The sequence below is a fragment of the Scyliorhinus canicula genome, chromosome 10 (assembly GCF_902713615.1).
Source record: "Scyliorhinus canicula chromosome 10, sScyCan1.1, whole genome shotgun sequence".
NCBI lineage: Eukaryota > Metazoa > Chordata > Chondrichthyes > Carcharhiniformes > Scyliorhinidae > Scyliorhinus > Scyliorhinus canicula.
In genome coordinates this window covers 1,598,800-1,613,526 of record NC_052155.1, presented here as the reverse complement: position 1 = coordinate 1,613,526, position 14,727 = coordinate 1,598,800, and the positions used below count along the sequence as shown (strand labels likewise).

The 14,727-nt window shown below is 53.9% G+C and overlaps 1 protein-coding gene across 2 annotated transcripts in view; it reads left to right on the top strand.

Moving 5' to 3' along the window:
- The window catches only part of LOC119972178 (arf-GAP with GTPase, ANK repeat and PH domain-containing protein 3-like), a 965,193-nt gene that overhangs the window by 460,218 nt on the left and 490,248 nt on the right, over positions 1-14,727 (top strand). For both annotated transcript variants that reach the window (XM_038808502.1, XM_038808500.1), the window contains exon 6: positions 5,674-5,808. In XM_038808502.1, the coding sequence (XP_038664430.1) occupies positions 5,674-5,808 (135 nt within the window). The remainder of the gene's footprint in view (positions 1-5,673; positions 5,809-14,727) is intronic.

Sequence of the window (14,727 nt, the reverse complement as noted above, 5' to 3'; positions counted from 1 at the left end):
GAGTGACCAGGCAGATAGTGACCAGTGCAGAGTGACCAGGCAGATAGTGACCAGGCAGATAGTGACCAGTGCAGATAGTGACCAGTGCAGAGTGACCAGGCAGATAGTGACCAGTGCAGAGTGACCAGGCAGATAGTGACCAGTGCAGAGTGACTCGGCAGATAGTGACCAGGCAGATAGTGACCAGGCAGATAGTGACCAGTGCAGAGTGACTAGGCAGATAGTGACCAGGCAGATAGTGACCAGTGCAGAGTGACCAGGCAGATAGTGACCAGTGCAGAGTGACTAGGCAGATAGTGACCAGTGCAGAGTGACTAGGCAGATAGTGACCAGTGCAGAGTGACCAGGCAGATAGTGACCAGGCAGATAGTGACCAGGCAGATAGTGACCAGCAGATAGTGACCAGGCAGATAGTGACCAGTGCAGAGTGACCAGGCAGATAGTGACCAGTGCAGAGTGACTAGGCAGATAGTGACCAGTGCAGAGTGACTAGGCAGATAGTGACCAGTGCAGAGTGACCAGGCAGATAGTGACCAGTGCAGAGTGACTAGGCAGATAGTGACCAGTGCAGAGTGACTAGGCAGATAGTGACCAGGCAGATAGTGACCAGTGCAGATAGTGAACAGTGCAGAGTGACCAGGCAGATAGTGACCAGTGCAGAGTGACTAGGCAGATAGTGACCAGTGCAGAGTGACTAGGCAGATAGTGACCAGGCAGATAGTGACCAGTGCAGAGTGACCAGGCAGATAGTGACCAGTGCAGAGTGACCAGGCAGATAGTGATCAGTGCAGAGTGACCAGGCAGATAGTGACCAGTGCAGAGTGACCAGGCAGATAGTGACCAGGAAGATAGTGACCAGTGCAGAGTGACTAGGCAGATAGTGACCAGGCAGATAGTGACCAGTGCAGAGTGACTAGGCAGATAGTGACCAGGCAGATAGTGACCAGGCAGATAGTGACCAGTGCAGATAGTGACCAGTGCAGAGTGACTAGGCAGATAGTGACCAGTGCAGAGTGACCAGGCAGATAGTGACCAGTGCAGAGTGACCAGGCAGATAGTGATCAGTGCAGAGTGACCAGGCAGATAGTGACCAGGCAGATAGTGACCAGTGCAGAGTGACTAGGCAGATAGTGACCAGGCAGATAGTGACCAGGCAGATAGTGACCAGTGCAGAGTGACCAGGCAGATAGTGACCAGTGCAGAGTGACTAGGCAGATAGTGACCAGTGCAGAGTGACTAGGCAGATAGTGACCAGTGCAGAGTGACCAGGCAGATAGTGACCAGTGCAGAGTGACTAGGCAGATAGTGACCAGTGCAGAGTGACTAGGCAGATAGTGACCAGGCAGATAGTGACCAGTGCAGATAGTGAACAGTGCAGAGTGACCAGGCAGATAGTGACCAGTGCAGAGTGACTAGGCAGATAGTGACCAGTGCAGAGTGACTAGGCAGATAGTGACCAGGCAGATAGTGACCAGTGCAGAGTGACCAGGCAGATAGTGACCAGTGCAGAGTGACCAGGCAGATAGTGATCAGTGCAGAGTGACCAGGCAGATAGTGACCAGTGCAGAGTGACCAGGCAGATAGTGACCAGGAAGATAGTGACCAGTGCAGAGTGACTAGGCAGATAGTGACCAGGCAGATAGTGACCAGTGCAGAGTGACTAGGCAGATAGTGACCAGGCAGATAGTGACCAGGCAGATAGTGACCAGTGCAGATAGTGACCAGTGCAGAGTGACTAGGCAGATAGTGACCAGTGCAGAGTGACCAGGCAGATAGTGACCAGTGCAGAGTGACCAGGCAGATAGTGATCAGTGCAGAGTGACCAGGCAGATAGTGACCAGGCAGATAGTGACCAGTGCAGAGTGACTAGGCAGATAGTGACCAGGCAGATAGTGACCAGGCAGATAGTGACCAGTGCAGAGTGACCAGGCAGATAGTGACCAGTGCAGAGTGACTAGGCAGATAGTGACCAGGCAGATAGTGACCAGTGCAGAGTGACCAGGCAGATAGTGACCAGTGCAGAGTGACCAGGCAGATAGTGACCAGTGCAGAGTGATCAGGCAGATAGTGACCAGTGCAGAGTGACCAGGCAGATAGTGACCAGGCAGTTAGTGACCAGGCAGTTAGTGACCAGGCAGATAGTGACTAGGCAGATAGTGACCAGGCAGTTAGTGACCAGGCAGTTAATGACCAGGCAGATAGTGACCAGGAAGATAGTGACCAGTGCAGAGTGACTAGGCAGATAGTGACCAGTGCAGAGTGACCAGGCAGATAGTGACCAGTGCAGAGTGACTAGGCAGATAGTGACCAGTGCAGAGTGACCAGGCAGATAGTGACCAGTGCAGAGTGACTAGGCAGATAGTGACCAGTGCAGAGTGACTAGGCAGATAGTGACCAGGCAGATAGTGACCAGTGCAGAGTGACTAGGCAGATAGTGACCAGGCAGATAGTGACCAGTGCAGAGTGACTAGGCAGATAGTGACCAGGCAGATAGTGACCAGGCAGATAGTGACCAGTGCAGAGTGACCAGTGCAGAGTGACCAGGCAGATAGTGACCAGTGCAGAGTGACCAGGCAGATAGTGATCAGTGCAGAGTGACCAGTGCAGAGTGACCAGGCAGATAGTGACCAGTGCAGAGTGACCAGGCAGATAGTGACCAGTGCAGAGTGACCAGGCAGATAGTGACCAGGCAGATAGTGACCAGTGCAGAGTGACCAGGCAGATAGTGACCAGTGCAGAGTGACCAGGCAGATAGTGACCAGGCAGATAGTGACCAGTGCAGAGTGACCAGGCAGATAGTGACCAGTGCAGAGTGACCAGGCAGATAGTGATCAGTGCAGAATGACCAGTGCAGAGTGACCAGGCAGATAGTGACCAGTGCAGAGTGACTAGGCAGATAGTGACCAGTGCAGAGTGACCAGGCAGATAGTGACCAGGCAGATAGTGACCAGGCAGATAGTGACCAGGCAGTTAGTGACCAGTGCAGAGTGACTAGGCAGATAGTGACCAGGCAGATAGTGACCAGTGCAGAGTGACCAGGCAGATAGTGACCAGTGCAGATAGTGACCAGGCAGATAGTGATCAGTGCAGAGTGACCAGTGCAGAGTGACCAGGCAGATAGTGACCAGGCAGATAGTGACCAGTGCAGAGTGACCAGGCAGATAGTGATCAGTGCAGAGTGACTAGGCAGATAGTGACCAGGCAGTTAGTGACCAGGCAGATAGTAAGAAGTCTTACAACACCAGGTTAAAGTCCAACAGGTTTGTTTCAAACACGAGCTTTCGGAGCGCTGCTCCTTCTTCAGGTGAATGGAAAGGCTTGTTCCAGAAATGTTTATATAGACACAGTCAGAGATGCCCCGGAATGCGAGCACCTGCAGGCAATCAAATCATCAAAGATGCAGAGAGAGAGGTAACTCCAGGTTAAAGAGGTGTGAATTGTCCCAAGCCAGTTCAGTCGGTAGGCCTCTGCAAGTCCAGGCTTGTTGGTGGGGGCCGAATGTAATGCGACATGAATCCCAGATCCCGGTTGAGTCCGCATTCATGCGTGCGGAACTTAGCTATAAGTTTTTGCTCAGCAATTTTGCGTTGTCGCGTCTCCTGAAGGCCTCCTTGTAGAATGCTGACCCGGAGATCAGAGGCTGAATGTCCTTGACTGCTGAAGTGTTCCCCAACTGGAAGGGAACAGTCCTGCCTGTTGATAGTCGCACGATGCCCGTTTATTCGTTGTCGCAGTGTCTGCATGGACTTTAACCTGGTGTTGTAAGACTTCTTACTGTGCTCACCCCAGTCCAACGCCGGCATCTCCACATCAGGCAGATAGTGACCAGGCAGTTAGTGACCAGTGCAGAGTGACTAGGCAGATAGTGACCAGGCAGATAGTGACCAGGCAGATAGTGATCAGTGCAGTGTGACCAGGCAGATAGGGAAATTCGTAACAGCAAAAGTAATAGAGGATTAGCTAATTAGAGGGACGGACACATATTCCTGCAGCTGCAGATATGAATCTAGGATTAAATGTTCCTTCTTTGGTAGTAATTCATATTGGTCCCATCAACATAGGTAGGAAGAAGGATGAAATCCTGCCATCAGAGTTTAGGGAGCTCGGGCGGCATGGTGGCACAGTGGTTAGCACTGCTGCCTCAGGGCACCGAGGACCCGGGCGGCACGGTGGTGCAGTGGTTAGCACTGCTGCCTCAGGGCACCGAGGACCCGGGCGGCATGGTGGCGCAGTGGTTAGCACTGCTGCATCAGGGCACCGAGGACCCGGGCGGCACGGTGGCACAGTGGTTAGCACTGCTGCCTCAGGGCACTGAGGACCCGGGCGGCACGGTGGCGCAGTGGTTAGCACTGCTGCCCCGCGGCACTGAGGACCCGGGTTTGATTCTGGCCCCGGGTCACTGTCCGCGTGGAACAAAGAACAAAGGACAAAGAAAATCAAAGCACAGGAACGGCCCTTCGGCTTTCCAAGCCTGCATCAACTATGTTACCCGTCTGAACTAAAATCTCCTACCCTTCCAGGGACTGTATCCCTCTATTCCCATCCTATTCATATATTTGTCAAGACTCCCCTTGTTTACACATTCTCCCCGTGTCTGTATGGGTCTCACCCCCACCACCCAAAGATGTGCAGGGTAGGTGGATTGGCCACGCTAAATTGCCCCTTAATTGGAAGAAAAAAAGAATTGGGTCCTTTAAATTAAAAAAAAGAGTTTCAGGAGCTAGGAAGGAGAGTAGCATGTCAGACCTCAAAGATAATAATGTCCAGATTACTCCGATTGCATTAGTAAGGATAGAAAAAGGAGGATAGAGCTGTGGCTGGAGAGCTTTCGATTCCTGGGACATTTCGACCGGTTCTGGGGGAGTTTGAATCTGTACAGGCCAAAGTCCCCCCAGGCAATATGCTCGTGCTGTTGGGAGAGTTTAATCTAACTTGGTAGAGGGTTGGGCACCAAGAATTAGAAAGAAGAGACTTCATGTAGAGAAGTGTGAAAGTGATGATTTTAGTAGGAAGGGCACAGAGAGACAATATGGTACAGAGCGGAGCAGAGGGACCTGGAGTATATATCTGGGTGTACAAATTAATGAAGGTGGCAGCGCAGGTTAAGTAATTGGGGAATAGAATCCTGTGCTTTATAAGCAACGATATAACCAGAAGAACTTTAAATGGTAAACCTGTTTAAAACACTGCTTTAGCTCAGCTGGAGTATTGTGTGCAATCCTGGGTACCTCTTTATTGAGGATGCACAGAGGATTTATGACAATGATCCCAGGAATGAGGAGCTTCAATGACGTGGACAGATTGGAGTAGTCAGAACTGTCCTCAGATCAGAGAAAGTTGAGGGGACATTTGATAGAATTTCTCAAAGTCATGAGGGGGCTGGACAGAGTGAATAAGCAGAAACTGTTCCCATTGGTAGAAAGATCGAGGACCGGTCAACACAAATTTAAAGTGATGATCAAAAGATCCAACAGCAAGATGAGTAAAGTCTTTTCCACATGGATTTAGTTAGGATCTGGAATGTGCTGCCCGATGTGATGGAGGCTCCTAGATAGAGCTGGTGTAAACACAATGGCTGCCTCCTGTGCTGTAACCATTCTATGATTCTATATCTGTAGTAATATACTCATCTGTGACCGTTTATTAACCACCTGTAGTTCGTCCATTTATTAGATGCAATCAGTGCAACGAACCCTCGGGTTATCGATGATGCTCGGGCCCGGAAGTTATCCAATGACTTGAAGCGATGCACATACTACGAGACGTGCGCTACATATGGACTGAATGTAGAACGGGTTTTCCAGGATGGTAATGTCACCTTCTGTCTGACGTTTTACAGCACAAGTTTAATTCACAGGAGCAGCATTTCAGCCAGCTGCTTCTCCATCGAGTCAGAGAGGTTTACAGTACGGAAACAGGCCCTTCGGCCCAACCTGTCCATGCCGCCCACTTTTTACCACTAAGCTAGTCCCAATTGCCAGTATTTGGCCCATATCCCTCTATATCCATCATTCCCATGTAACTGTCTAACTGCCTCTACCCCTGCCTCTGGCAGCCCGTTCCAGATACCACCCTCTGTGAAAAAATTGCCCCTCTGGACCCTTTTGTATCTCTCTCCTCTCACCTTAAACCTATGCCCTCTCATTTTAGACTCCCCTACATTTGGAAAAAGATGTCGACTATCTCCCTTATCTATGTTCCTCATTATTTTATACCCTCTATAAGATCACCCCTGAGCCTCCTACGCTCCAGTGGAAAAAGTCCCAGTCTATCCAGCCTCTCCTTATAACTCAGACCATCAAGTCCTGGGAGCATCCTCATAAATCTCTTCTGCACTCTTTCTAGTTTAACAATATCCTTCCTATAATAGGGTGACCAGAACTGAACACAGTGTTCCAAGTGTGACCTTAATAATGTCTTGTACAACTTCAACAAGATGTCCCAACTCCTGTATTGAATATTCTGGCCAATAAACCCTAGCCTGCTGAATGCCTTCTTCACCACCCTGTCCACCTGCCACTCCACCTTCAAGGAGCTATGAACCCGTACCCCGAGATCTCTTTATTCTGTAACTCTCCCCAACTCCCTACCATTAACTGAGTCGGTCCTGCCCTGATGTGATCTACCAAAATGCATCCTCTCACATTTATCCAAATTAAACTCCATCTGCAGTTGCTGATTTGCTCAACCATACCCTCAAGGGCAGCTCAGATGCCCTAGTCCCCAATAAAACCATGACCAGTAAACCAGAGAATATTGGAAAGACTGAAGTCATTATTTTCAGTCCCTGCTCCAAACTTCATTCTTTTTTTCCCCAATAAATTTAGAGTACCCAATTCATTTTTTCCAATTAAGGGGCAATTTAGCATGGCCAATCTACCTACCCTGCACATCTTTGGGTTATGGGGGTGAAACCCACACAAACACGGGGAGAATGTGCAAACTCCACACGGACAGTGACCCAAAGCCGGTATCGAACCTGGGACCTCGGCGCCGTGAGGCAGCAGTGCTAACCACTGCGCCACTGTGCTGCCCTCAAACTCCATTCTTTTTTTTTTATAATTTTTATTGAGAAATTTTGATTTTATACAACATTGACGCACCTTAGTAAAATACCGAAAATAACAATAATATTAACAATCATATACATTCACCCCATCCCCATGAACAACCCAGCATTTTAACAACAACGCATATTAACACACTATAAAGTTACAGAATAAACACTACAATAATGCACCCCCCCCCCCCCCCCCCCCCCCCCCCCCCCCCGGGTTGCTGCTGCTATTGACCCAGTTACCTATCTCTGAGCCAGGAAGTCCAGAAAAGGCTGCCATCGTTTGTAGAACCCTTGTATTGATCCTCTCAGGGCAAATTTGACCTTTCCCAATTTCATAAATCCCGCCATGTCACTGATCCAGGTCTCCACACTTGGGGGCCTTGCATCCTTCCATTGTAACAGAATCCTTCGACGGGCTACTAGGGACGCAAAGGCCAGGACACCGGCCTCTTTCGGCTCCTGCACTCCCGGCTCCACCCCAACCCCAAAAATCGCGAGTCCCCACCCTGGTTTGACCCTGGATCCAACCACCCTCGACACCGTCCCCGCCACCCCCTTCCAGAATTCTTCCAGTGCTGGGCATGCCCAGAACATATGGGCGTGGTTCGCAGGACTCCCCGAACATCTGGTGCACCTGTCCTCACCCCCGAAGAACCTACTCATCCTAGTCCCGGACATGTGGGCCCGGTGCAGCACCTTAAATTGGATGAGACTAAGCCTCGCACATGAGGAGGAAGAGTTGACTCTGTCCAAGGCATCCGCCCAAGTCCCGTCCTCTATCTGCTCCCCGAGTTCCTCCTCCCATTTAGCCTTCAGCTCCTCCACTGACGACTCCTCCACCTCCTGCATTACCTTATAGATGTCAGACACCTTCCCCTCTCCTACCCACACCCCCGAAAGCACTCTGTCCATCGTCCCCTGCGAGGGCAGCAAAGGGAATCCCTCTACCTGTCGCCTAGCAAACGCCTTTACCTGCAGGTATCTGAACATGTTCCCCTGGGGAAGGCCAAATTTATCTTCCAGTTCCCCCAGGCCCGCAAACCTCCCGCCAATAAACAGGTCCCTCAATTTGCTGATGCCCGCCCTTTGACACCCCCTGAATCCCCCATCCGTGTTCCCCGGGATGAACCGATGGTTGCCACCCAGTGGAGCCTCCATCGAGCCCCCTGTTTCCCCCCGATGCCGTCACAAACTCCATTCTTTAGCGACTTGGTCTCATAGTTGATTCGGAGTTGAGTTTTGACCTTTCATAGAATTTACAGTGCAAAAGGAGGTCATTCGGCCCATCGAGGCTGCACTGGCCCTTGGAAAGAGCAGCCAACTCAAGCCCCACCTCCAACTGTAATCCAGTAACCTCACCTAACCTTTTTTGGACACCAATGGCAATTTAGCATGGTCCACCCACCTAACCTGCACATTTTGGGCTGTGGGAGGAAACTGGTGCACCCGGAGGAAACCCACGCACACACGGGGAGGACGTGCAGACTCCGCACAGACAGTGACCCAAGCCGGGAAGTCAGGTCCCTGGAGCTGTGAAGCAACTGTGCTAACCACTGTGCTATCGTGGCGTCCACAAGACCGTTTATTTCCAACTCTGTAACATTATCTGACTTTGCTCTGTGTCAGTTGATTTGATGTTCAAACCCTCATTCATGCCTTTGCTACCTTTTAGACTTGGCTATTCCAATGCACTCTTGGCTGGTCCCATATTCGACTCACCGTAACGTTGGGGCCATCAAAAACTGCTGAGCATGTCTCAACTCGGAGCCAATTTCGTTCCCCCATCACCCCCTCTGCTCATTTTTTAAAAAAAAATAATTTTTATTAAGATTTTCACAAAATATAAACAACAAAACAATATTAACCAACCAGCCATAGTAAAAACCAAAGAACAAAAAAGCAAACCCCCCTCCCAGCAACTACAAAAAAAAGAAAACAACAAAAAGGAACGAGATAACACCCGCCACATCCAACAAACCCCTGTACACAATTCTCCCTCCCATCGAACCACCCCCCCCCCCCCCCCCCCCCCCCCGGGTTGCTGCTGCTGCCGGCCTATTTCCCTACCGTTCCGCCAGGAAGTCCAGGAAAGGCTGCCACCGCCTAAAGAACCCTTGCACCGACCCTCTCAGGGCGAATTTCACCCTCTCCAACTTAATGAAACCCGCCATGTCATTGATCCAGGCCTCCACGCTTGGGGGCCTCGCATCCTTCCACTGAAGCAAATTCCTGCGCCGGGCTACTAGTGACGCAAAGGCCAGAACACCGGCCTCTTTCGCCTCCTGCACTCCGCTGCCACCCCAAATATCGCGAGTCCCCAGCCTGGCTCAACCCTGGATCCTACCACCCTCGACACCGTGCTTGCTACCCCCTTCCAAAAGTCCCCCAACGCTGGGCATGCCCAAAACATATGGGCATGGTTCGCTGGGCTCCCCGAGCACCTAGTACACCTATCCTCGCCCCAAAGAACCTGCTCATCCTCGTCCCGGTCATATGAGCCCTATGCAGCACCTTAAACTGTGTGAGGCTAAGCCTCGCACAAGAAGAGGAGGAGTTCACCCTTTCCAGGACATCCGCCCACGTCCCCTCCTCAATCTCCTCACCCAGCTCCTCTTCCCATTTACCCTTCAGCTCCTCCACCGAGGCCTCATCCACCTCCTGCGTAACATGGTACACGTCCGAAATCTTCCCTCCTCCAACCCACACCCCCGAGAGCACCCTGTCCCGAACCCCCGCAGGGGCAACATAGGGAACCCCTCCACTTGCCGCCTGGCAAACGCCCTAACCTGCATGTACCGAAACATGTTCCCCGGGGGGAGCCCAAACTTCCCCTCCAACTCACCCAGGCTCGCAAACCTCCCATCTACAGACAGGTCCCTCAACCTCCTAATACCTACCCTGTGCCAGCTGAGAAACCCTCCATCGATGCTCCCCGGGACAAACCGGTGGTTCCCCCGTATCGGGGACTCCATCAAGCCCCCCACCTCCCCCCTATGCCGTCACCATTGTCCCCAAATTTTCAGGGTAGCCGCCACCACCGGGCTCGTAGTATACCTCGTTGGAGGGAGCGGCAACGGCGCCGTTACCAGCGCCTCCAGGCTCGTGCCCACACAGGACGCCATCTCCATCCTCTTCCATGCTGCCCCCTCCCCGTCCATTACCCACTTACGCACCATCGCTGCATTGGCAGCCCAGTAATACCCACACAGGTTGGGCAGCGCCAGACCCCCCCCCCCCCCCCCCCCCCCCCTATCCCTGCCCCGTTCCAAAAACTCCCTTCTCACCCTCGGGGTCCCGTGTGCCCATACAAACCCCGTGATGCTCCTGTTGACCCTCCTAAAAAAGGCCTTCGGAATAAGGATGGGGAGGCACTGGAACAAGAACAAAAACCTTGGGAGCACCGTCATCTTGACGGACTGCACCCTACCCGCCAGCGACAGCGGTAACATATCCCATCTTTTAAACTCCTCCTCCATTTGCTCCACCAGCCTTGTGAGGTTAAGCTTGTGCAGGGCCCCCCAGCTCCTAGCCACCTGGACTCCCAGGTACCTAAAGCTCCTCCCTGCCTGCTTCAGTGGGAGCCTACCAATCTCCTCCTCCTGATCCCCCGGGTGCACAAAGAACAGCTCGCTCTTACCCAGGTTGAGCTTGTACCCAGAAAAGCCCCCAAATTCGCCGAGAATCCTCATCACCTCTGGCATTCCCCCCACCGGGTCCGCCACATGTAGCAACAAGTCATCTGCGTAAAGTGACACTCGATGCTCCTCCCCACCCTGCACCAGGCCCCTCCAGTTCCCCGACTCCCTCAGCGCCATGGCCAGGGGCTCAATTGCCAACGCAAAGAGCAAGGGGGACAGGGGACACCCCTGTCTCGTCCCCCGGTGCAGCCGAAAGTACTCCGACCTCCTCCTATTCGTGGCTACACTCGCCATCGGGGCCTCATAAAGCAGCCTCACCCAACGGACAAACCCCATCCCAAACCCAAACCTTTCCAACACCTCCCACAGATACCCCAACTCAACCCGATCAAAGGCCTTCTCCGCGTCTAATGCCACCACTATCTCCACCTCCCCTTCCACAGCCGGCATCATAATGACATTCAGAAGCCTTCGTGTGTTGGTATTCAACTGCCTTCCCTTTACAAACCTCGTCTGGTCCTCGTGAATGACCCCCTGCACACAATCCTCTATCCTTGTAGCTAATATCTTCGCCAACAGCTTGGCGTCTACATTTAGCAGCGAGATCGGCCAATATGACCCACACTGCAGGGGGTCCTTGTCCCGCTTAAGGATCAAGGAAATCAGCGCCCGTGACATAGTTGGGGGCAAAGCCCCCCCCTCCCTTGCCTCGTTAAAGGTCCGAACCAACAGGTCCGCATACATTTTATAAAATTCGGCCGGAAACCCATCCGGCCCCGGCACCTTCCCCGACTGCATGCTGCTAATCCCAGTGACCAACTCCTCCAGCTCAATCGGCGCCCCCAGTCCCTCCACCTGCCCCTCCTCCACCTTCGGAAATCGCAGCTTGTCCAAGAAGCGCCCCATTCTCCCCCCCCCCCCCCCCCCCCCTCCACCGGGGGTTCAGACCGGTACAATTCCCCATAAAAGTCCCTAAAGACCCCATTAATGTCTACCCTCCTCCGCACCACCTTCCCATCTCTATCCTTCACTCCCCCAATCTCCCTGGCCGCGTCTCGCTTTCGGAGCTGGTGTGCCAGCATCCTACTCGCCTTCTCCCCATATTCATACATCGCCCCCTGTGCTTTCCTCCACTGAGCTTCCGCCTTTCTAGTGGTCAATAGGTCGAACCTGGCCTGAAGGCTACGCCGCTCCCCCAGCAATCCCTCCTCCGGACCCTCCGCATATCTCCTATCCACCCTCACCATCTCCCCCACCAATCTCTCCCTCTCTCTCTGCTCTCCCCTCTCCCTATGGGTTCGGATGGAAATCAACTCCCCTCTAATCACCGCCTTCAATGCCTCCCAGACCGTCCCCACTCGGACCTCCCCGTTATCGTTGGCCTCAAGGTACCTCTCGATACACCCCCGAACCCTCCCAGCCACCTCCTCGTCTGCCAGCAGCCCCACCTCCAAGCGCCAGAGTGGACGCTGGTCCCTCTCCTCCCCCAGCCCGAGGTCCACCCAGTGCGGGGCATGATCCGAAATGACTATGGCAGAGTATTCGGCATCCTCCACCCTCAAAACCAGCCCCCTGCTCAGGACAAAAAAATAAATCCTGGAATAGGCCTTATGCACGTGGGAGAAAAACGAGTACTCCCTGGCCCTTGGCCTCGCAAACCTCCAGGGATCCACCCCTCCCATCTGATCCATAAACCCCCTCAACACCTTAGCCGCCGCCGGCCTCCTACCCGTCCGGGACTTGGATCGATCCAATGGGGGATCCAGCACCGTGTTGAAGTCCCCCCCCCCACCATGATCAGGCCCCCCACCTCCAGGTCCGGAATGCGGCCCAACATGCGCCGCATAAACCCCGCATCGTCCCAGTTTGGGGCGTAAACATTCACCAACACCACCCGCTCCCCCTGCAGCTTACCACTCACCATCACATACCTCCCGCCACTGTCAGCCACCACATTTAACGCCTCAAACGACACGCTCTTTCCCACCAGGATCGCCACCCCCCGATTCTTCTCATCCAGCCCTGAATGAAATACTTGGCCCACCCACCCCTTCCTCAGTCGAACCTGGTCCGCCACCTTCAGGTGCGTCTCCTGGAGCATGGCCACATCCGCCTTCAGCCCCCTCAGGTGCGCAAACACTCGGGCCCGCTTGACCGGCCCGTTCAGCCCCCTCACATTCCAAGTTATCAGCCGGATCAGAGGGCTCCCTGCCCCCCTCCCCTACCGACTAGCCATAACCCATCTCCTGCCCGCCACTGGCCAGCGACCCCCGCTCGGCCCGTTCCCCACGGCGGCAAATCCCCCCCCCCCCCTTCCAGGCCAGGACCCCTCCTAGCCGTGCTCCCCTGCTCCATTGCACTCCCGTGAGCCAGCTAACTTCTGCTGACCCCGGCGACTCCCGCCACACCTCTGACCCCCTCCCCACGTGGGGCTACTCCTCCTCCACCGTGCCCATCAGCAGGCCCCCCCCTCCCCCGCCCACGCGGGAAAATAAAAATAAGCAAAGGTCCGCGCTACTCAGCCCCGACCCCGCCCCCATCACCCCGCAGCGCGGGAAACAAGAGGAAAGCCCGCGCTTTCGCCCTGCCCAACCCCGCCTCCTCTAGGGCAACTCCCATTGCCGGTCCCCACCACCAGCTCCCCGCACTCCCAGTTTACCTCCCTGCCCGAACCCGTCCACCAGACCCATACTAAAAGACATCGCCCCACCCACCCTGAAGCCAACACACATCCTGCATGAAACAGAGAACCCCCCCTCCAAAAAATAGACACAGTTACATTATCATACAAAACCCCCATCCCTGACCCTCAGTTTGAGTCCAATTTCTCGGCCTGCACAAAGGCCCACGCCTCCTCCGGGGACTCAAAATAATGGTGACGGTCCTTGTAGGTGACCCACAGACGCGCCGGCTGCAACATGCCAAACTTCACACTCTGTCTATGGAGCACCGCCTTCGTCCGGTTAAACCCGGCCCTCCGCTTAGCCACCTCCGCACTCCAGTCCTGGAAGATCCACACCTCCGTGTTCTCCCACTTGCTGCTCCGCTCCTTCTTGGCCCACCGGAGCACGCATTCACGATCCACGAACCGGTGAAACCGCACCAACACCGCCCGCGGCGGCTCATTCGGCTTGGGCCTCCTAGCCAGTATTCTGTGGGCCCCCTCCAACTCCAGGGGCCCCTGGAAGGACCCAGCTCCCATCAACGAGTTCAACAAAACGACCACATAGGCCACCAGGTCCAGCCCCTCCGTGAGGCCCAGGATCCGTAAATTTTTCTGCCTCGTCTGGTTCTCCATCTCCTCGAACCGTTCCTGCCACTTTTTATGGAGCGCCTCGTGCATCTCCACCTTCCCCGCGAGGGCCACGGCCTCATCCTCCCTTTCGGAGGCCTGCTGCTGTAGCTCCCGGATCGCAGCCCCCTGGGCTGTCTGAGTCTCCAGCAGCTTACCGGTGGTAGCCTTCAGCGACTCCAGCAGCTCCACCTTAAGCTCCTGGAAGCAGCGCAGCAGAGACTCCTGCTGCTCCTGCGCCCACTGCCTCAGCTCCTCGAGGCCTCCGCCGGCCGCCATTTTGTTTCCCTTCCCCCGCTTTTCCAGGGGCGCTGCCACCGCTTTTCTGCTCACCCCATTCCTGGTCCGGACCATAGAACCCTGGGGATCTACTGCAGACCCCTTCCCACATCGGGAATCGTCGATCAAGTACCGCTGGGGGCCCTAAAAAGAGCCCAAAAGTCCGTTCCTAGCGGGAGCTGCCGAACGTGCGGCTTAGCTCCGCATAGCCGCAACCGGAAGTCACCCCTCTGCTCATTGACCTACAGCCAAGAAACTTTGATGTTAAAATTCTCACCGTTATTGTGAAGTATTCCGTCCCGGACCAGACCCCAAAAGCTGCTCGGATACTGGGCAGAAACCCCAATATTTCATTTCATTTGTAAGACTGTGAGGAAAGGATACTTAGCTCCTGGAGAGATTCCACCCACAAATAGGGATATGATATATTAAAATCAACTTTATTGCCAACACAGTAT